This window comes from Harpegnathos saltator, unplaced genomic scaffold (assembly GCF_003227715.2).
Source record: "Harpegnathos saltator strain DR-91 unplaced genomic scaffold, Hsal_v8.6 scaffold694, whole genome shotgun sequence".
NCBI classification, from domain to species: domain Eukaryota; kingdom Metazoa; phylum Arthropoda; class Insecta; order Hymenoptera; family Formicidae; genus Harpegnathos; species Harpegnathos saltator.
In genome coordinates, this window is record NW_020230531.1 from 197,714 (window position 1) to 220,494 (window position 22,781).

A 22,781-nucleotide genomic window follows, 5' to 3' on the forward strand; every position below is an offset into this window, starting at 1 on the left:
TTCTTAAATTTATTTCTACATTACACAAACGGGCGCGCACGCGCGAGTGTACAAAAAGAGAACCGAGCACCTGTCGCTCCGATTTTCTTTTGTTAAAAAAAAACTTGTAGCTCCAAACTGAATACTGATGATGAAAAATCATCATCGATGTCAAGATCTTTATCGCAATTGGTGAACACAATTTAATGATTTACTGACAAGACTAGCTCAGTATATTTGATATGAATTTTTTATTTAAATAATTTGTAGTTTTTTCCTCAAAAAAGTACAAGTTATTCTCATTTATCCTCGCACCAACAAATAACTAATGTTCTCATTAAGATACAATGCCTGCATGCGCTTTTGCATGGTTGTGTGTCACATGTTACATTTCGCGTTTATATCTGTCTAGCAATACAATGAGCAAAATGACTCGATGACAATGTCAGAAAGATGTTCACGCCCGTACAGAGACAAAACGTACGATCAAACTTGGGCGTTACAATCTGCTATCGAATGGCCGATCTCGAATCAAAAAGAGGAAAATGATAAAACCAAAAATATGCTGGAGATAAATATACGCGTTTCAATGTTTTACAACATATGGAAAAGAAGTTGTAAAATTGTGTAACATTTAACCCTAGGATGCACCTTGAAGATTAAAATGAACCTGAACGTAACATATAATTCTTTTTCACATAATTTCACGAAATATCGGTCTCTTTAGCCTTTTGCTATCCGTACATATTGTAAGCTCGCAATTTCATAGATAACTTACGTTGATTATATTCAAAATCAATTTTAATCGTACGCATCTCTCTCTCTCTCTCTCTCTCTCTCCCTCTATGGCTTACTAGTAAATAATACAGTTGTGACAAACGAATATGAGCAATCTTCTAACATTCTTGTCTCATCCTTACAATCAATACGAATAATATTTACATTTTATCGACGTTATATTGTGCGTAATACGTTCAGATTAAATAAAAAGTTGCTAGTGTATCCTAGAGTTAAATACGCTTAAAAAAAGACCAAGTGGAAAAATACTCAACCTTTACAAAGAGACGGAAATTCTCGCACGTGAGGTATAATATCTACATCGTATTTTAAACCGATTATTTAAATTGGGTAGAAAAAACGTTTTAGAAAAAACTTATTTGGAATGTTTCAATAGAAATTGCAAAAATGCATTGTTTTTCATCAGTGTTCAAGAGGTCAAGGTATCGGGACAAAGTATCAGGATTATTCTCGCCTCCTTCACTGTTGACTGTTGCAATGTTATCGTACAATCTCTTTGACTTTTTTGTGATATTTTTTTTCTTTTTAATCGCACATATATTTAGTCACGAGTTTATACACTCCTAAACGAAAGATTAAGTTGGTAATAATATAACGTCATATTTTCAAGCATACATCAGTTCACAGTTAAGTTTAAGGCTCCCAAAATCCCGAAAGATATTGAAATATAAAGAAATCTGGATATAATTACATATTTATGTTTAGAAAAAAAGATTAAAAAGAGACATAAAGACGAACGTAAGAGAAGACTAACGCGTAAAAAAAGACTGACAAAATCTATCATTTACATACATGTTGTTTTGAATATCAAATTTTCTACATGTTACACAATCTCTCTCTCTCTCCCCCTCCTCTTTCTCTCTATTCCGCAACTAAATCTATGTGCTGTGTTACCTTAGAGTATAAATTGGTGACTATAAAATGCTTTGCTTTAGTTTTCATTCAACGTTATCTCCATAATAATAATGACGATGATGATGATGATGATGGTGATAACGATGGCGGCGATGACGACAATGATGATAGTAATGATAATAATAAAATAATAACGCTACTAAATTGTAAATATTAATATTAATAATACAATAACACTAATAATTTGTAAATTTTTTAATATTAAATATAATCAAAAAATATCTATTGTTATTAAATATACTCCTATTTTTTCCTTCTTGCTTCTTCGTATATTATCGTAACGTGCGGGTGATGACATTAAATGTAGCAAAGCACGGACTCTCATCTGATGATCGTTTACGTTATTTCGCGATTCTGCTTTCGTATGAAGTTTACACCCTCGTATCTTATTATCGCTCTTTGTTTGCATTTCGTCAATAAAAATTGATAGTGCTTTGTAGTTACACGTATATCCAAATATTTGACTTCGAATTTCGTTGCGCAATACTTTCTTAAAGTGATAAAATTTTGAAACTTACAATAGCGTCATACTAGACCATAGCATTTCTCTTTTTCTCTCAATCGGTTTTTCATACAGTCGATTATCTGCCTGTCGCATTCTCTCTCTCTCTCTCTCTCTCTCTCTCTCTCTCTCTCTCTCTCTCTCTCTCTCTCTCTCTCTCTCTCTCTCTCTCGCACACGTTTGCTCATTCTTTTGGAAATCCTGTTTATCAATTTATTCAGAAGAAACGCGTGATTGAATCTTACGTGGGAGGTGTGCAAGACAAAGAACCGCACGATATCCTTGAGTGTCTCTTTGCTACAATGTCGTATATTACTATATATAATATTATATATATAGTATTACCTATAGTATTCTTCGATATACATATATATATATATACATACATATATTATATATATATATATATGTAATGTACGTACGTATGTATATATATATATATATATATATATGTATGTATGTATGTATGTATATATCAATAAAGGCCACGAGTGTGTTTAATATAAAATCGCTAGTGTGTTTATCGAAATTCGCTTGTACGAAAATAGTCGGTAGTCGGTCTTATCGGCAGCAAGCAAATGGATCATACTCGTCGAATCGCTAATTCTTACTATCTGAAGAAATATAGCCTGCGCTGTAGTGATTCGTGGATGGTGTACAAGAGAACAATCGCGACACGCAACTCGTCTATTCTTTTGCAAAACTTTTGCGACGAACTTGTGCTGTTCGTGTAAAAAGTGGTATACTTAAAAACTTGAAAGTGTAGTCAATTCAACGACTGATTGCAACCAAAACCTATCGAACAACTTTCACGACGTATAGACAGAGATATTTATTTATAAATATATAATTATAATATTCCTAATCGCGAATAACTTTCTTTTTTCCTCAATCGGATCTTTAACGCGTAGCATTAACACGAAAAATAAATGGAACGTCGCGAAGTTCCCCTGTGAAACAGTCGCTGCCCGCCCAATACGAACTCCGAATGAATTACGCCTAAATTTCTACCTAACTCGCTACGATATAAACCATGTGCTACGATGTGCACCATCGACTCCTCCTATGGCCGATGATCGTAAATGACTTACGAATCATCGATACTGTTGGATGTCGCTTCGCGGATAGGCCCGGCTGACGACTTTCGCAAGCGACTGCTCAACATACCCTCCCAATCTACAAATATGGCCCGAATTAAGCGTACAACTAGAGAAAAAGAAAAAAAAAAAAAAGGAAAGAAATAAAGAACCGTCCGTCAACGGGTAACGACCGCGGCTAGTGAGAGCCTACTGTCGCGAGGCATCGATCCGAGATATGAGTGGTGGTAACGGTAATGCAAGGTGGCTAGTATTGAAGATCTAGGGCGAATCCTTATACCGAGGACGGACAATACACGACGACGGGCATCGGGTAATCAGCGATGAAGATCGACGTCTCGCGACTCGAATAAAAATAACCGGCAGTAATACTTGTGAAACAAGACAATACTGACATCTCGATTTCGAGATGTCATTCACATCGAGAAGGGGTTAAGTAACACGATCACGAGTTGGTTTTTCTCAATATCGCAATTTTCTTGCTATTTCAGCGAGAAAAGGCAACATATTTGCCTTCGAAAAGGCAAAACATCATGATATCGCACAGTTAGGTTACTTCGAAGCCCAAAAATAGTAGAATAACATCGATATTCGAGAAACTATTTCCAAATAGTCGGTGGATCAACAACCAAAGTAGGCAAATCATCGCTTTCACGGGCAAAACGTACCTGCGCAAAATTAGCAAGTTGCTCGCGTTGCGTAAGACATGCACACGTGACGATTTCCCGATGTGGCCAATCGCGCGACACCAATTAACGTGGAAGCATATCTGGAAGACTGCGCGAGTCGCTCGCTTTTCGTCGCGTTTCTCGCCAATCGTGTGAGAGCTTTGATTATCGATTGAGTGAGAGTATAGAGTCATCATCGAGCTAACATCAAATTATCACTCACAATTCTCCATACGCGATTTTACATACGGTGTTACTCCGCGTCGATGATTGGAAAAAGCTTATGTAAGTTAATTGGAAATATGTGTATTCAAGACGATTCGTTTTATACATCGATCGTAGAATCTATACCTCTCTCTGCTTCTCCATCTTCTTCCCTCCCTCCCTCCCTCCCTTCCTTCCTCTCCCCCTCCCACCCTCTCTTTCTCCCTCTCCCTCCCCCTGTCACTTTTTCTCATGTATTTCTTGTATCATTACACTGCAATTCCCCGCTTACGCAAAGTCAAATGAGAAACTTGAAGGTAGGAAAGAGCGTGAACAAAGTAAGCGAATAAATGCACGTTATAATTTACATGTTTTCGAACTGATCAACGCGACGCTTAGTGTTGCCCTTGCGGATCTCACGAAGGGTTTTGTACTTGTCGCGGCCTTGGCGCACATTTTCCCTATGGATCTTATCCATCACCGTTTCCTTGGATTCGTCACGCGATTGGGCGAGGTCCTGCTTCAATGCCTGCAAAACGAAATATTCTATTACAATGTAACGTATAAACGTCTCCGACGTCTAAGACATTTGTCTCTCTGTAGTTTAAACTAACTTTAAAATAAATATACTTTGTTGCAAAAATTCAAAAACAACACGGACAAATATAAATATTAAAAAACCTGTACGCACAACTCACGATAATCATAAATATATTAAATAAACAATTCACAGCCAAAATTCTATGTTGATTCTTATAGGCTGTAATTTATTTCTTGAATTTCTTGAGAAAAAAAATCAAACCTTCAGTTGATCGTGAAGACGTTCGTTTCTCTCGGCTAAAGTGCGTCGCTCTTCGACAGGATCAATTATCGATTCGTCAGTCGCAAGGTCCTTGGTAACGTCTCCTTGAGGAACTTCGTCCTCGCCTTCCTCCTCACCTTCTTCGTTTTCCTCGACATGATGATGATGCGGGGTTGTACTGGCCTGATACGCTCGGTCAGCTTCCTCTTGTCTCAACCTGACAACAGTAACGTGCAATTATTTTCCGACTGTCTTAACTGTATACATACTTAAAAAAATAGGAGGAAAAAATCATTCGTACTTGGCCGCTTCGAACTCGGCCTGTAATCTCCTAGCTTCCGCATCCTTTGCTTCCACTTCAGATTGTATACGTTGCACTTCCTCCTGCTTAGCCCTAATCTCCTGTTCGAGTTTGGCGCGTTCCGCAGCCTCCATCTCGTGCGAGAGTTCCAACTTTTCCATCATTGCCGTCAATTCCTACGAATAAATACGCGTATGATGAAGAAACTGTACTTGTGTGTGTGTGTATAGATGCATGTGTTAATTTGAACGATAGCGCCGCCGACAGATACGCTAAAAATTTAAAAAGTGATAAAAAATGATAAAAAAAGATGAGAGAAAGAGAGAGAGAGAGAGAGAGAGAGAGAGAGAGAGAGAGAGAGAGAGAGAGAGAGAGAGAGAGAGAGGAAAGAAAAAAAACTTGCATCTTATACCCCGTTTGGTAGTTTCTCAACTACATCATTATAACTAGGATCAGCTAGCATTTTCTCACCTTCTGGCGATTTTCTAACTCTTCCTTGGCAGCCTGCAACTGCTTCAACTGTTCTTCCAAGCGCCGAATCATTTCCTGAGCTTCGTTCAGCTCGGCTTGCCGCCTGTCCATTTCTTCCGCCATATTTCTTAGCCTCTCTTCGTATTCTTGCTGTTTCTTCTCGGCGCGCTCTCGAGCGGCTATTTCCAATTGCAGTTTCTCTCTCTGTTGCTGTTTCGCTATTTTTTCGTCTCTTGCTTGAGCCTAAAATAGAAAATCTATCGTAATTTCTATCCTGATAATTCTCTCCAAAGTAAGATATGCATTAATCAATACCTTTATTAGTTATAAATTAACTGAGATAAATGCTAATAATATCGAATATTTGTTGTATTGTACAAACGCGCCGCTAAAATGGTGCCGCTAAAACGCTATCCAACATAATCCAACATAATCAGCTTTGCGTAAAAAATCCAATGTACTATATGACGATTACGTAAAACGGTGTCAAATATGTTACATAAGCTTACGTACTTAAGATAAGCAAACGCACGAATACTTCAGTTTTACCAGATTTTGCACTTACCGTAACATAAATGCCATTTAACGTAATATCGTACCTTCATCTGCTGCACGTCGATCGTGTCCGGCTTACGTCTGCGCATGTAGAGCTCGTGATTGCCCATGCATAGCGCGAGGATTCTCTTGTTAATCTTGACTCTGGTGGCGAAAAATACAAAGTCCGGCGCCTTCTTGTCGATCGGCTTGATTATGAACTTCTTATCGTTGAACGAGATATTCCGTATCTCGGACCAAGGGAAACCGATTTTCGGCGTAAGCTTATCGTCCTTCTCGTAGATGTTCAAACCTAAAGCATCCACACCCAACCAAAGGTCTGTGCCCTTCTTGTTGCGAATTTCAAAGTAATTCACACCATACATCTCTAAGTCCTACGGAAAATAAAAAACAAAGGAAAATACTACAACGATACCAGTGACACCAATCCGAGTGGCAATAAGTGGTCTCGACCTTCCGTGCAATAGAATATTTTCCAGTCGAAAAATCGAGCCCGTAATGTTCTCCGGAAGATTGATTCAAATATACCGCTTGGTGTATTTGTTAAACAGAGTGATAATCGAAGATTATGCGAACAGCCGCCGAATACGGCGGCACACGGCAGTCGCAGGAAGAGCACAGATTGCGTAAAATGACGAATTCAGAAAAGTTTAAACAAACAAACACAATTTGTCAGACGGATTTGTCGGCGACTCTGTTGAGTGAGAGTGAATATGTGTGTGTATGTGTATGAGAAAGAGAGAGAGAGAGAGAGAGAGAGAGAGAGAGAGAGAGAGAGAGGGGGGGGGAGGACAATCTATACATAACATATAAAAAAAAAAGTATAACATTTATAGAAATAAATATAAAAAAATATATATATAACATTTAGTATACTTATTTCGATGTTATATCTTATTCTATTGTAATTAGCACAAATATCGATTCGCCATTTATATATCATTCGCAATACCGCATCAACATCAGTTCAAATACTTGTCGCTCGTTCCTGAAAGACTTCGCCGCCCTCTACATCTTAGATTTACGCTCTCTGTACTACTTGAACTTGTGTGCTACTTGAACAGATACCTGAGCAATTTTCAGATATTCCATCATGGCATCCTCCCGCAACATGCCACGATGCTCCTGCCACCAATTCGTGATTGAACTATCCCATTCTTCCTTGCTCATCTTATGCTGATCCACGACACGCTGCGGCAACAGCCGATCGTTTGCCAGGAAACCAGCGGGGTGACTACCCTTCTGATAGTCACCGTGTCTCGCCTGGACAGCGTACGAAGCCAATAAGACGGACGTTTCCGGTGGACAGTATATCTCATCCGTGAGGATAGCATTCTTCACCTACAACCATCCGAAACGTGATATCGATTGATTACTTATTTTAGAGCACCAATAGACCTATAAATCGTAAATACACAAATACGTAAATACACAAATATTTTTCACGTATTCACATCAATCCGACATTTCAAATTTGAAGAGGTGTTCGGGAATTGAAACAGCGAATTGAACATTGCGAGCTGAGATCAGTAACGTAACATGGAAGTTACACAAATGGCTCTTCTTCTTTCACCTGAAGATAGAAAAGTCGAAGAGTAATATCCTGTATGAGTTCCTCGGCGACATCCTCGGGATAGAACTTTGCACGGAACTTGAACTGCAGTGGAGTTTCTTTCTTGACCTCCTGGTTCATCACCTGCAAACGTTTAAAAGATAAGTGACCTTGCTCCAACCGTTCCCTCTGTTCTTTGAGTGAGGGTCACAGTGACGCTTAACGTGTAAAAGCGTGCAGCGTTTTACAGTTGCGTTTTACGTTGTGAGATGACATATGAACATGCGAACGAATAATTCTCGCGACGTAAGATTCAAAGAGACAACAACATGTGAGAACAAATATAAGCTGTGAAATATTAATAAGATATATTTTTTCTTCACCAAAGGAAATGTGATGTACTGAAGACATATACATTGACATGTATATTAATATACATGTTTTAATATATATTATACTCTGTGCGGTTCCTCCGCAGTCCTCAATATCTCTTGGGATTTTGTTACATTACCATGTTGATGAAATCTTTCCTCTGCTATCGAGAAAGAAGATACATTCGTTCTCTTATAAAATTATAATCTCGTCAACGCTCTGTGGCGAGGATATATGTGCCCTCTTATCGTGTCTTTGTGCTTTAGTAAATACATACATTTGGCAGTTGCGAAAGAAGTTGAGTGTTGCTCCTAGCTCGAGCTAGCTTCTGAACACCAAGTTTAAACATCTGATATATTTATTCTTTGCACCGAGAAGTGTTGGGAACTTTTTAAGAAGTAAAACGACAAAAAATGCGACAATACTACTACATTATTAATGTAACGAGAATGAAAATATCTAGTGTGTGATAGTTTCTATTTAATAATTGAGTGTATGTTATCGATAAAATGTTCCCTTGCTGATCTCGCCTCGCCTCGATAAGTGGAGTTTGTAATCATTTAGAGGGTGTGAGCATTTCATATATATCGAATCGTGGTTGTGATACAGTCGATAATACATTACCCTAACGACACTCGAAATGATAAATATCACGAAAGTTAAGTAGAAAATCGACATACTTAAAGCAAAGGTATTTTAGCCAACAATTTTATACGCGGTAAATGCATTTGCCTTTAGTCATATTCTTATTATCCATTCCTGTGGAAGTACGCGCGCGCGTATCTTATCCAGATATCACTGAGAGAAATTACGTCATGACGATAGTCGGTTCTTCAAGCAAGCGTTTATGCTACTTGCGTTCGCTGTAGATTTACTTATCTGTAATCAGCGACGAGCAGAAAATATTGCATGAAACAGTGTATCTGAACCGTTCCCGATAAACATTAAAGACATTTCTAGCAGTTATCGCAGCGACACAATGTCGCACGATGCATTCCTCGTCATATCTCGAAGGCAATATCAGCAGATAATATTATGTTAGATTAAATATTATTACACCCAGATTTACATTAAACTACAATCTTTCTTTACTGCTCTGTGGCCTTTGCGCTCCTTCTGACAACTGCCAAAGTGTAATCGACTATTTATACAATTTATATTATTTTACAAAGATCTCATGTACATGCAGTGGTTAATAATGTTTCAAAAAAATATGTACAGCTACTTATATAGTTTATTCCGACCACTTCAAGACCAATCGATACGAAATAAAAACTAAACACAAAGGATAACATATGTGCAGATGATAATGATACGAATAAGTGACCAAATAAATTACATCTATTAAGGATTTATATTGTTTCTAAATTGATTAATAAAGCGATAAAGACAGCAAATGTTGCTACTAAATCAATTGCGAAAACTTTCGAGCAAGTATGCTATCAAGAGCCCCTACTACATAATATGCCGTCAAATTTTGTATTGCCGTGTACAAGAAAAATAAATATCATCGACGGCATCCGCTTTTATTTTATCCAATGATTTAAAATACCGGTCGCTAAGGTAAGAATTTGTTGAAGAATGAAATGTAACAAACGAAGAATCCTCGTGATCTTACGTGGCAGATTCTTTGGAGACCACATGGAACCACCTGTAATTATTTGCGTACGTCACAATATTGCTTTTACAGCCAATATAGTTTCCGTGTTTAATAAATAAAAGGCAAATGTACCATTAGAATAATACAAGTCAAATCATATATCACTACAAAACTGTGACAGTAGATACGCCTTTCAACGACCGTATGTGCAGCATAAGAAAGGAAGGGAGGGGGGAGATTATCGTATAACGCTATATTATACAATTTATACGCCCCTTTCAACCGAGATGCAGTTTCTCGCGAATAAACGAATCGTAGATTCACGTCTTGCATTAAATATACACTCCAAACATGCTATTTAAAAAATCACCGGTCACGATCAAACAAGATCATAATCATGATGTAACGGCGTAAAATTGCCTTCTTATCAAATACCATATGATTTGTTATTGCTGTTTCTATATCGATACGTTAAGGCGGAGTCGTATTCGTGACGTATACATCATACCACATACCGTTTTTCACTGCGAATGCGGTATCTACATTTGCAGGAAAAATACATGTCGCTACAGTCAACGCTCACTCGCTCGTATGTTCGTTCGTATGTACGTATGTATAAGGTAGTTTGGAAAAAATTATATGATACGAGAATAACTTCTGTCGCTAAACATGCATCATTTGTCGGCAGCATGCGACATATCTTTTATGCTTTACGCGCTAATCCGACTCACAACTTACCCTAGACAAGAATGAAAGTCCACTCTTCCAGTTGTTAGTATTGCGGTTGGCATGCGTTCAAAGAATAAAAATATGGTAAAGTTAAAGTATGCGTATGAACCATCCCGCGTATCTCAGCAATGAACACGTCCTTGAAATTACTGTGCATCAGATTTACCATCAAGCGAGAGGGATATTACCTGTGTGATACGATGCACAGGCAACAATAATTTTAAGGACTGCGTCACGCGCGCACGCAAGGAAATTTTACTCGATTCGAGCCGGCTTGTATTTTATATTTAACGTGATTTTTAATTTTCGGCAGTATATAGCGTCTTTTTTACACGACAATAGATAGATAGATTTCGTCTCGTAAGCGGAAAGTCTGTCGTTAAAAATAGACAAGTAAAAAGGAAATTCATAATTCATGATTTCTTGCAAATCAAATCAAAGTTATTTCAAGAGTCGAGAATAAAATAAAAACTCCCGATAAAATGACATCTTTTACAGGTGGATTCCACCTGTAAAAAAATAACCGAGAAACTTCAGCTACAAACTTTCCGCCTAAACGAATACCGCTTAAAAAATGTTTTATATCATAATTTAAGCATCCTTTACATTCCCGAAAGAGTTAGAAAACGAGAAACCGGTTCAGTCTTGACCCAAGTTAATCCTCATCCGTGGTCACCTCGGTAGTCACAATGCAATCTCGATCCGCGTGAGACGAGAGCGAAGAAGAGAGCAGAATGACACGCGGAAAGCAATGTGTCAGGTTGCTAGATCCTGTAACGTGTTACGTAACAGTCTGCAGTCCGCATCTGTGTGAATTGCCTTTTTCGACCTGTAACCTGTTACGGAGCAGCGCGGCGGTGCGCCAATGATCAAGCATCCCCGCCGCGACCGCACCAGACTGGAGCGGAGTCCTTGAGTCGAAGCATCGCCTTCTTCAACACGAGTTTGATATAAAGGCGACGCCTTTATCGTACAGTTCTGACAATTTAGACACTAGCGCGACAAGTAAAATTAGATGTTGTTCATACATGCTTTGACAAGGGAGCCGAGAAAAGGACACTGGGAGGACACTGAGAATTCTTCCGACTTGATTTCTTCATGAGTCGCCGCGTTTGTTTTATCGTGAAAATAAACAGACTTCGTCATCGATCTCACGCTCAATCGCATTTTCTTACTTCTGTCACGCTTCTGTCACGACGCCCCTTTTCCTTTAAACCGATACTCTCCCATTTCCGTAAGTAAAGCCAATGTTCTTCAACTTTCTTTTCTTCATCTCAGACTCGCTTCTGGTGCATACACGATCGTATCTCTCGATAGATTCCGCTTCTTCCGGTAGATACTAATAAGTTTACGAGAGAGACGAAAGGATGATAACTGTTTGCATTTCACAGAAAAATCCCCGTGCTGCTAATCCATGTCTGAATCACATTAATGCACGCTCACGCGTGCCTCACAGGCACAATAACAAATTATGACTCAATCAGCGATAAATTTCATTGCACGGTTAATTGCGAAGTGTATACTCTCAGGTTAGGAACGATTAGAAGAAACATTAGCCGTACCTCACGAGTCACACTACTAGCCATCACAAAATTCCAATATTCCATATTTTTGCGTCTTAGGTACCGATACGCGCGTCATCGCTCCATATCGCGTATTAATAAACGTGACGATCTATTCGCGTGTCACTGGTCGTGATGCTTCCTTGAATATTCCCTATATGGGTGTACATGTATCTCTCTTCTCCGATGTAATACGCAGTGATATCTTACTGTGCGAGAAGCTCGCTTGTTTGGACGATGACAAAAACGCACGTAACGTAATCTCAACAAGCGTATCGCGCTGGACAAACGCTCACGCGAGAGAGTCGACCTCGAGTTAAAGGGTTAATACGAATCTCAATTGGGAGAAAGTGACGCACCACCAGTGAGGAGACTCGAGAGAAAAGCGAGCGGAATAATCAACGATTTCGCGTCGCGAATTAGGGCAACGCGTGCAAGTGGTTTCATGCAGCAGTCACGACAGCTTCCAGATTTGATTGTAAAACGACGGAGATAAAAGGACGCTAACAGTTTCCTCTCCGCGACGGACAAAGAGAAAGAGATTCTCCTCGGGCTTTCTTGCGCTAAGAAATTCCTTAGGCGTTTCCCCCGAGTGACTCATTGAATGGTATTTTCATACAACTGACGTAATTGACGCTCGATTGAATCGTTTAATGAGCGGTATCGCGCGCGCGTATCGGACAATGAGCGCGGCTTTCCCCCTCTCCCGTTTCTCTCCCTTATCGCGCATCTGCGACACGATAAACGCCTTGCTTCTACGAAGACAATCTCGATGCGCCGCCTCCCTGCTTTTAAGAGATCTCTGATCTCTTCTTGCCAAAGAGACTCGCCAAGCGGTCCATTCAACGGACAACGGTACATTATCTTCTTCCCGAGATGAGAGCATCATGGAATGGAAGCAGTGTCCGAAGAAAATCCGCTTTTTACACGTCTTACACGAGGACGACCTTTGTTACGTATTTGCGCATCACTCCATCTGTCTCCAGACATGTATTAGCGCCTTCTTTCTCCGTTTCCCCCTTTTTTCTTTGTTTTTTCTCCAATAGAGACTCGTCATTTTCCAGGTAATATTTTCTCTGAGAAGAAGAAAAGAGCAACAGAATCGTGCCGATAGATGGACAATTTAGCATCGCATCGCGTTTTATAATCGTCTGGATTTCTTCCCAGAGACTACCGCTCTTTTAAAAGACGGTACACGGATAAGTCACCATACGCATCACCAACTACTAACCGCTAGTCATTGTTTCCCGGAATGAGAATGCCTCCCGATCCCACAACTTTTCTCATATGAGGACGAATTTCGGGGAGCGGAAAGATAGTATCTTTTCGGGCTCTTACCAGACCGTCGTCAAACTCGTCGTCGTCCGTATCCGAGTCCGAGTAGCCTCTCAATTTCCGAACTTTCTTTTTCACTTCCTTCTTCACCACCCTCGCTATCGCACTTTCCGGCTGCGTGCAATCGTTCCATCATTAACGGAAAATTTCACAAACGCATTACTCTCGCACAAAAATTAATATCGATCTACCGCAACGACTGTACTTGATATTCATTTTGAAGTCACTTTCCCATTGCGGATGATGTGAGTCGGGATAAGTGAATGCAGATACATATCTCTCTCTCTCTCTCTCTCTCTCTCTCTCTCTCTCTCTCTCTCTCTCTCTCTCTCTCTCTCTCGTCTAAACACATCAACCTGTGTATTCTTTCTCACCTTTGTTCTCTAGCAGCTATTCAGATGCGTTGGAATCTAGCTCCGATGTTTTTACTTATCGTACAAGTGTGCTGCACTAACGACACGTATCCAAGTGCATTCTAAAGTGCAATATACAATGAATAACACGTTGTTATCGCATAAAAATAAAATAGCTTCTACGACTTGCAGCTGCGCCAAATTCAGCCGAAACAGACGCGGGGTTGTGCCGCCTGCTGATTCGACTGTCGCTACTAAGCTAGCTGTTGTTCAGGTGCCGGTATCGGTTAGAAGTTTGTCTGTGTTCAATCATGGCAATTTTCACCTGGCAAGTCTGGCAAACACCTGTCGCGCCGGTTTTTCCCGACACGGAATGTTTTCCTGCCAAAGACGTTTGAACGTCTGCAAAAAGAGCACATCTGAGGGAAGCGGAACGAGAAATCTGGAAAACGGGTTAAACTGTCGCCGAGGACGAGAAAACCAACGACCTGCTGAAAAAGACGACTAGTCGAGCGAGAAGCGGCGACTGTGTCAAGGTGAAGGCGCGTCGCTGCCGCTAACCAGCCGGTGAAAGCCGATAAAGCAGCGTCTACCTGCGAGTAACTGGTCTACGAGTAACTGTACTCGGATTCGAAAATTCAAGTCGCGCAATTGATTGCGAGCAGGTAGTAAAACCGAATGATGCACGCTAACTCCTCCTCGAGCGCTAACTATTGATTACCGATTATTCAATTTCACGATCGTCATTTTGCAGCAAAATTGTTAATTTCTGAGAGATGTTTCCTCAATGTGTGAAACCTCCTCGCGTGATTCACGCGTAACATGTGTAATTTTGCAACCTTCCTCGAGGAGAAAATGATATATAACAAAGAAACGATAAAAAAACGAACGAGTGTAGTCTTCTAGTGTAGTCAACGATCAAATACCAAATTTTCCATATCACGCTGACTTGTGCACATCTACAGGTGCAATTTGGGGAAACAGGTTTCGAGTTTCTCAAAGGCAATTTCATATGCATCAGTAGTCCCTGTTTCCGATCAAGCCGCGATACTCGAAAATTGTTCATATCGAACAATCGCCGAATAATTTTAATGTATTTAGACTCGAGAACGAACACTCGAGAAGTACTGTTTAAGATGATCGAAAGATTCAGAAACGCTTCATGATTTTCAAAACAAAAAGTGGTTTCAACGTTATCGAGACAGATAGTCGTGCGAGCAGACGTGACGTCTGCTGGAAATAAGGATCGCCAGAAAAACCGCATATCGCGGTCAAAAAAAGAAATGTAAGAACACGTGTCTCGCACTTGAAAGCAGATGACGTCAGCACCGACGTTTGTCACCGACGAACTGAGATCTGAGAAACCAAGAATTCTTTATCTCTGGCAGCTAATAGTGTGGCTGCAAAAAACTCTGTCTCGTGGATCGTGCGAAATACATCCTAATATGCATATGATTAAAAGAAATTAGAAAAAAAAAAGAAAAAAAAATACCATTCCGGAAAGTCTTGCGATTGTCATGTCATCAGTAAAACAGGTAAAACCAGGTTTCGTGTGAATCGACGCAATGTACTTCGCCATTGGCTCGCTATTTGGAACCCTTCACACATTATTGCAATTCCTTAGGAAGTCGGCAATTACTGTTACTTCGTGCATTAATTCCATATACTCTACATGAGCGTAAGCGTAAATCTGATTGCACACGATCGATCGTGAAGATGCGCAAATTTTATTAATATATTAATACTTCGCACTATACGGCACGAAAATTTTATGTAAATATTTTATTCGAAGCCGACTATAAAGTTAATCCACTGAAAGCTATCCCCAGAACTAGATTTCAAATTGACGATAAAACGAGCCTAAATTAGCAGCTCGTGAAGTGAAGCAGCTCAGAGTCACACAAGTTTCGTATTGTTTCCATGAACGATTTGTTGCTTTTATCTCTAACATATGTTTCCTTGGTTTACAAAACCCTCTCAATACACTTTGTCTCCTTCTCCTCTTTCTGTGCTTTTAGATCAATCGTCATTTACTTACATTTTAGATTTTGCGCTTTAACTTCTACAGCTATATCTACTTTTCCAATCAACACGAGGCATCACTACTACATTCCAAAGTGACAATTCTATCGTAGCGTAGAACTTCAATTTAATTAAAAGCCAACTACTCTACAAACTCCGTTTGAGTGATTGCCACATTGCCAGACTAGTATTAACATTTCGGCGATCTGTCTCTTCTTCATCCACAAATTTCAAATAACACGCGCGGATAACAGGGGGATCAAGATGGGATTTTGCTTTCAGCGAAGATACCGCGCTTCTAAAGCTACCGCCATCAAATTAACGCAAAGTTTTCATGATCGGCCGAATATTCGTCGCGAATAAATGTTCTATCCGAATATCGCTTGTACGAAATACAGTGAGTTTATACGCGTATACTTTAATAAAACGCCAATAAATGTGTCGAGTGAACAGAAATCAGAGGGAAGATTATACGAGGCGTCGAATAAATGGAAAACGGGATAAAGCGTACAGGACAAATGCGCAAGTATCCTACCTTCTTGTAGAGTTTGATCCAAGTGAGATCACCCTTATTGTCGGTATACTGGAGACCAAAGAACCATACTTCGCGTAGTCCGATCGTCTTCACGACCTGGTCGAACAACTGCTTCCCGGTGGTCGTCTGCTGGATCGCGAACTCCAGCTCGGCGTCCATCGTCGTCACCCTCACGTTCATCTTCGCGACACAAAACATGCAAAAATTATGGCGCCGTCAAGTAACGCGAATTTATTCGCGTAAAGAACGCCTAATAACGCCGAGCTGCTTGTATGTACTTTTTCGATGAACTCGTGTATTCTTCCTTCACAGATTTACCAATGGATTTACCACACCACTCTAATAAATATCTCGCAAGATTTGTACAGAAGCAAGGGAATAAATATCATTTTAAAGGCAAGTGACTTGTTGAATTTGCATCTCGCAATCTCCTCAACGTATCGAAAATGCAAAAAATCAAGTTCCACCGCTAACGATTGGCTTACCATCTTGGCGCCGGCAACCATGTCTACGAGATTCGTTCAACACAAAGCCAGAGGATACTACCGGTAAAACGCGACGCGATCGACCGTTTGGCGAATACACCGCGAACGAATTTCAGACGCCAGGCCGGGGACGCGCACCGCGACGCGACGCGACACGACACGACACGACACGACGGGACACAACAGGGAGGATGGATCGCGTTCGGTGGTAACACTTGCGGCAAAATTTAACTCTGATCGTTCGTGCGTACGTAAGTGCGAGCGAGCGAGCGAGCAAACGCAGTCGACCTTCGCCGGTTTCGAGCTAGACAATGGGCCGAACAGCGGATGCAACCGGCTGCGTCCTTTCCCCCTTCAATCGCTGTTCCGGCGAAAACGCGCGAAGCGAGGCGACACGCAACGGTGCAACGGCTTCCCCCACTACGTGCAGAGCGCGTTACGCGGTCACGTGAAGAAGCCGGTCTGCGCCGCGTGTCCACCAATCACGCGCTACGATAGCGGCTGCGCGGAAGGAAGCGACCCCGCCTGAGGCCCACGTAACGTCGGCGGCGATTAAGGTTTTTTGAAAACTGGCGGGCGCGCTCGGTATCATCCGATTGGCGGAAACGGCGTGCACGCGCGCAACCGTTGCAACCATGCGCGCATGTTAATTTTATTGCGTAACTTTGCGTTTTTTACTTGCGCTCTTATATCTGAATCTGATTATAGCTGACGCACGTACCGTTGAAAGAGCATAAAACATAGTCGATTTCCACCCAAAGATTTACGCCATTCATGTGAAATTTATCAATATAGAGCAACGTAGGGGATACACGCGGAACTAATCAGCATACAAATCTAATCAGGAAATCTAAGGTTACTGAACAATTGTACTGAAAAAAAGAAAAAAAAAAAACAATAAACTGAAAGAGTAAAAGTTTAAAAAGATTATCGGCCAACGAGTACGTACAACGAGTTCCGCAGCCTCAACGGTAATTTGCAAAAAGGAGAAAGAAAAAAACAAAAAACTTCATTTTTACGAAGAGAACTTTTCGTTCGGAGTTGGCAGAAGGCGAATATTTGTCTTCGGACTTCAACTGTGTCTAAAGACCGGTACCTTTCGCATTGCGATATATGCAATATCAGAGCATTCTTCACGCTGTCAGCAATATCGGTAAACGATGAGAAATGCGAAAATAGTTGTCGCGTGCGCGAACTAGAAAAATAAAATGCGACAAGTTTCGATAATCCGTTGGATTATATCAGATTAAGTTAGGTTGTACTTCTAATGCTGAAACGATTCGAATGATCTGATAGATGTATTTCTCTCGTTTCAGAAATAGCTTCAACTACAATTTCTTTCCCGTAAAAAATAAACAGATAAACAAATGAAATACGACGGAAAGTGCCGCAATCAATACACACGTCGCGTAACAGCGTAACAGCATATTTCGTTTCTGTGCGCAAGTGTTCGCGTTACCACCAATTCCAATAATAAAAGATATCACCTTATGTAATGTTACGTAATGTTCGTAAAAAGTAACGTCTCAAAGACGTAGCATCCGTGTCCAAGAATAGAACACATTTTCCATATTATATTCATTGCTTTACCTCGCGAGATAAAAGAATATACGCATCCTTCCTCAGTGTCTCCCTTTCGAGTGTTAAGCGCAAAGTACATCAACTTATCCCATATGATTGAATCATTTTAACATATACCAACTGATTTATTTGTGACAAATAAAATAAAAAAAGCGGCAAACAACAACTGTAGCATCAGAAATCAAAAATTATCATAATTGGAATGATTTTGTTTTTCCTCGAATCGGGTTAACTTCTCATTACCTATAAATGCCGCAAATCATTCATGTTTGTTTCTTTTGTAATAACAAATATGTATTATCTTATCGTACACCGACCGTTGCCAGAGTAAAATTGCAAATCGTGAAATCTGAAAAATGCATTCGGAAAAGTGCAGTTACCCCTTTTAACGATACATGCTTCAATTTACAATTTTCAATTAAAAAAAAAAAAAGAAGAAAAAGAGTAGCATTTTAACATAAATGTAGGACTGTTTCCGGCGAAGATAGAGCATGGGGGAAGGGGTCAATTCTGTTCCGAATAATAAAGAAAATACATACCGATTTCGGCATCGTGGCAGCTGTGTTTTCTCGTACTAAACAGTAGAACTATCTCTCTGAAACACAAACATAACAATGTACAAGAATTAAAAATTAATTCTTGAGGTAGGAATAATCGCCAAACACAGATTCAAAAATTGCTTTCTAAATGTTATTTCTTAAATTTCTCCAGAATCCTCATGCTTTCGCTTTACCAAAAGCAATATCAACGACATGACACATGTGACTGAAGCGCCTTTTGAAGATTCTAGTCATTTAACAGATTAGCAACAGATTAGGTTGCTATTAAGATATTGAATAGATTGTTGAACAAAATGGTGTGTGTATAACTTCCGACCGGCGATCGAAACCACAAATAATCACATCTGATTCAACAAGAGACGTATGTCGACCATAGTTGGTCATGGGTACGGGTATAAAAAACGTTTATGGGGCGTTACATGAGACGCGTAACCACCGTCTCCTCCGTTGAATCTTTAACATGGAAATGCGTATCGGGAGAGCAAAAATGGAAGAAACAAACACGACGGCGAAAAGGCGCGAGTCGCATCGAGTTACGATCCGCGCAAATCCGCGTGACCGACATCCGCAGACATCCACCAGAGTGCAGCGAGGAGTGCCTGCTTGCGTTGCGTTGTGCGTGCGTTGTCTAACATTCCCCTTTTATCTAGGACTCACATGGCACGTACGTTCATTGAACCGCGACTATCTCGTTCAACTTTTGTCGGTCTCCTCATCGCAAAAATAGTGCTTCCCTCTCCCCTAGAGAGAGAGAGAGAGAGAGAGAGAGAGAGAGAGAATATGTCTGTCTCCTTATACGTAATTACAACTACGGAAACAACTACGAGTCCTTGCTATCCGAGGAAATGTCACTAGTGCGATACGCTCGTAGTAAAAATGAACATTTAACATTGGATACGATTATCTTCTCTTTACATTTCCCGCGGTCGTCGTCGATTCATCCAATACCGGAGATTGTCGATCATTTAACAACAAACTTGTCTCTGCTCCAGCATCGTTCAAGAGCGCGTCTACCACGCGTGACTCGATTCTAACGATTTTAATTTTAAAGATTCTCAATACGAAAATTGCATAGCAAGCATATTGCAAAGCAACATGAGACAGTGTTTTTTCTATCAAACGTACGATGAGAACGACGAGAGAAGCCGAGTCCTCGATAAACTCTATTAATAACCAATTATCCTCCTCAAGGTCGTTCATTAACGAGCTCTAATCACAGATTGTTGCCAATGGATCGCCGCCAACCAATTGTTTAATCTCATAATCAATTTCAAATTCACTGCAGCGCGTATAAAATATATAATACGTAAAATGTTATTGCTTGATAGAAGTAAATTGATAGATAACCAACAACTTTTCAACACGTTCAAACGGATACCGTTTGCTGCCGCGGGTTTTCTATCCGTATGTTTGCGATTACGAGAGGTTTATAAATCGTTGACAGCAACCATGGTATGGCACTGCGCTCAACAGTTGTCCGCTCCTAAGTGGAAAGAAGCCGCATGATTTGCCACGGTGATCCTTGTTATGCGACCGTCTTCGAATAATAATCATAATCTCGTGAGCACAATCATTTCATTTCTGAAATAAGTCGAAGATTAAATTCGTAGTGTTATATGTTATATGTATTTGTACAATTTTCACATCTTCCTTATTTTTAGTCGGAAAAAACTTTCTAACCTTGAGTCATATCGGTAAGCAGCACGTGAAAACCGAAGGAGAATCGAATTTGAACGTCGCATGTGCTGCGAAAACGAGCATCCAAGGATCTCTCTCGGCGAGACTGATCGGCAAACGCCGCTGGGCACAGCGAGTACGAGTATATACCTTGACGCGACGTAACCTCTATACGACGGTCTAGCGATAGGTCAAGAAGCCGTGTCGCGAGTACAAGATGGCCAAGAACGAGCGGCACCGGCAGAGTCCTCGATAAATAACCGCTATAACCGCGACTTCTCGTTTTCTTTTCCCCCTTCTTTTTGTACAATTTCAAGTGTAACATACGTAATACCGACAGAAAATATCAGAGTTTACCACTGACCGAACATCGATGCGCAAAGTTGTCCGATCGACAAAATTCTACTTGTTTTTCGCCCTCTTTTAAATCGTGCGATCACGGCCGTATTATGCCAGATACCACAGTGAGAGCAACCTTCGCGTCTCAAACGATAGCCTGTGACTCGATCTTCTATGTCGAGAATGTCGAAGGTGGCCAATGTTTGCCCGCCATTTCCCAATTTGCGCGACATTATGTCTTTTTTTTTCTAAACAAGACATAAATTGATATTCTTAAGTTTTGCGCGAAAATTTCCCGGAATGTATCTATTATTGAAGAATCTCTAACATTGTCTTCAACAGAAAAGAAAGGTCCTGTTGACGCGATACAAAATGAGAGTACATACGAGTTGGTTATCTAATTATTCGACTTGTATCTCTTCGTCTCTTTCCAAGTCACACTGCTGACATTAATAAGAACAGCGATGCAGGAAGAGAGAAGAGGAAATCGAAGCTGACAAAGTCAATGAAACTGACATCTATGCAACGCGACTGATTCTGCGGATCCATTTGCAATTCTCTAATTCTCCGTCTCTTCCAGAACTATATCGAAAATTGTAACTCATGCATGAGAGAGAGAGAGAGAAAGAGAGAAAGAGAGAGAGAGAGAGAGAGAGAAAAGGAAAGATAAAGTTGAGCACAATTTGCCTGATCAACATCACTATTGGTCCATTAAATTGGTCGTTTCGCAGTTGAACAACTTTGATTTTTCGTCTCTTTACGGGACACTTGTTCCGAATAACAATATAAGGCGAAAGAAGGAAAGCCGTCTGTAGATGCGGTTAAACTGCAAATAAGGCGACATCACCGGGCCAGGAGCAACGTCGGCGCAATCGACGCGCCAGCCGAGAGCCGAGAGGCGAGAACCGCTAACCGGCTTTTTCGGCTCGACGTCAATCCCGTCGAGAGACCGATGCTGTCTGCTCTCTCTCTCTCTCTTTGTCCCTCTTATGCGCCTTATGCGACAAGCCAGTGAGCAACGATTCGGCGCAGCGCGTACGAGATAGCAGAGAGCACGACGAGCGCGACTCGATGTGTAGTAGATACTCACTCGATTCTGCTTGCACGCTCCCGAAAATCCCGTGACACGTGTGTCGCGCAACATCCACGGCGGGCCTGCCGACACTCGCGCTCGCACTCGCGCTATACCCGCGACAGCCTTAGCGAGACAGGAAACCGTGCGATCCACACCCAAAAATCCCGTCACGTTCGGAAAATACTGACACCTCACTGATAATATGGCCGTCACCGCCACCGCCTGTCCGCCCTACCTACGCTAACGTTACGCTCGTTCGCTCCGTCTTGACGGCGGCCGCGGTGGAAGGGGAGAGAGAAAGGGACATGAACCACGAATGTTACAAAGACACGTTCAGTGACAACGTTCACGTTGTAGAAACTGACCAATCGCGAGATCACTCGACAACTCGCGCGCAAATCGGATTTACTAGACGAAAAATCACCAGAATTTTTCAATTTGTGATTGGTCAGTTTCTTTACTGTCTTACGTTCATTTGTGTGCGATGGCCTTTACTCTGTCCAAACAATAATCCGTGATGTCACGGAGGGACCTGCTGGGCATCAGTCATGAATCTTTTCCTCTAGCATAAACTCATGAAAAGCAAACATTTCCACATATGTTTTTGCATTAGAAAATTTTCACTTTTCACGAGTTCACGTGAAGGAAAAGGAAAAGATTCTGGTCTGTTCCTTTTGGCTGCACTACTGAACTGGTGCAATAAGTTAAAGTG

General features: G+C 40.9%; 1 protein-coding gene across 4 annotated transcripts; it reads right to left on the reverse strand.

The window, feature by feature from the left end:
* Nucleotides 1-4,502: 4,502 nt before the first annotated feature.
* Nucleotides 4,503-22,335, reverse strand: Moe (moesin). 4 transcript variants are annotated; one of them, XM_025305403.1, is made up of 12 exons: nt 22,085-22,335; nt 18,958-19,013; nt 16,353-16,532; nt 10,555-10,578; nt 9,835-9,867; nt 7,866-7,988; nt 7,361-7,633; nt 6,337-6,666; nt 5,738-5,980; nt 5,267-5,442; nt 4,966-5,182; nt 4,503-4,692 (listed from the first exon to the last, which is right to left on the reverse strand). In XM_025305403.1, the coding sequence occupies exons 2-12, from the start codon at nt 18,967-18,969 to the stop codon at nt 4,528-4,530; spliced, it is 1,776 nt and encodes a 591-aa protein (XP_025161188.1). In that variant the 5' UTR covers nt 18,970-19,013; nt 22,085-22,335; the 3' UTR covers nt 4,503-4,527. The 4 variants fall into 4 exon arrangements, with proteins under 4 accessions (XP_025161188.1, XP_025161187.1, XP_025161189.1 ...); XM_025305402.1 differs by lacking the exons at nt 18,958-19,013; nt 22,085-22,335 and adding an exon at nt 16,838-17,221; XM_025305404.1 differs by lacking the exons at nt 9,835-9,867; nt 18,958-19,013; nt 22,085-22,335 and adding an exon at nt 16,838-17,221.
* Nucleotides 22,336-22,781: the final 446 nt, after the last annotated feature.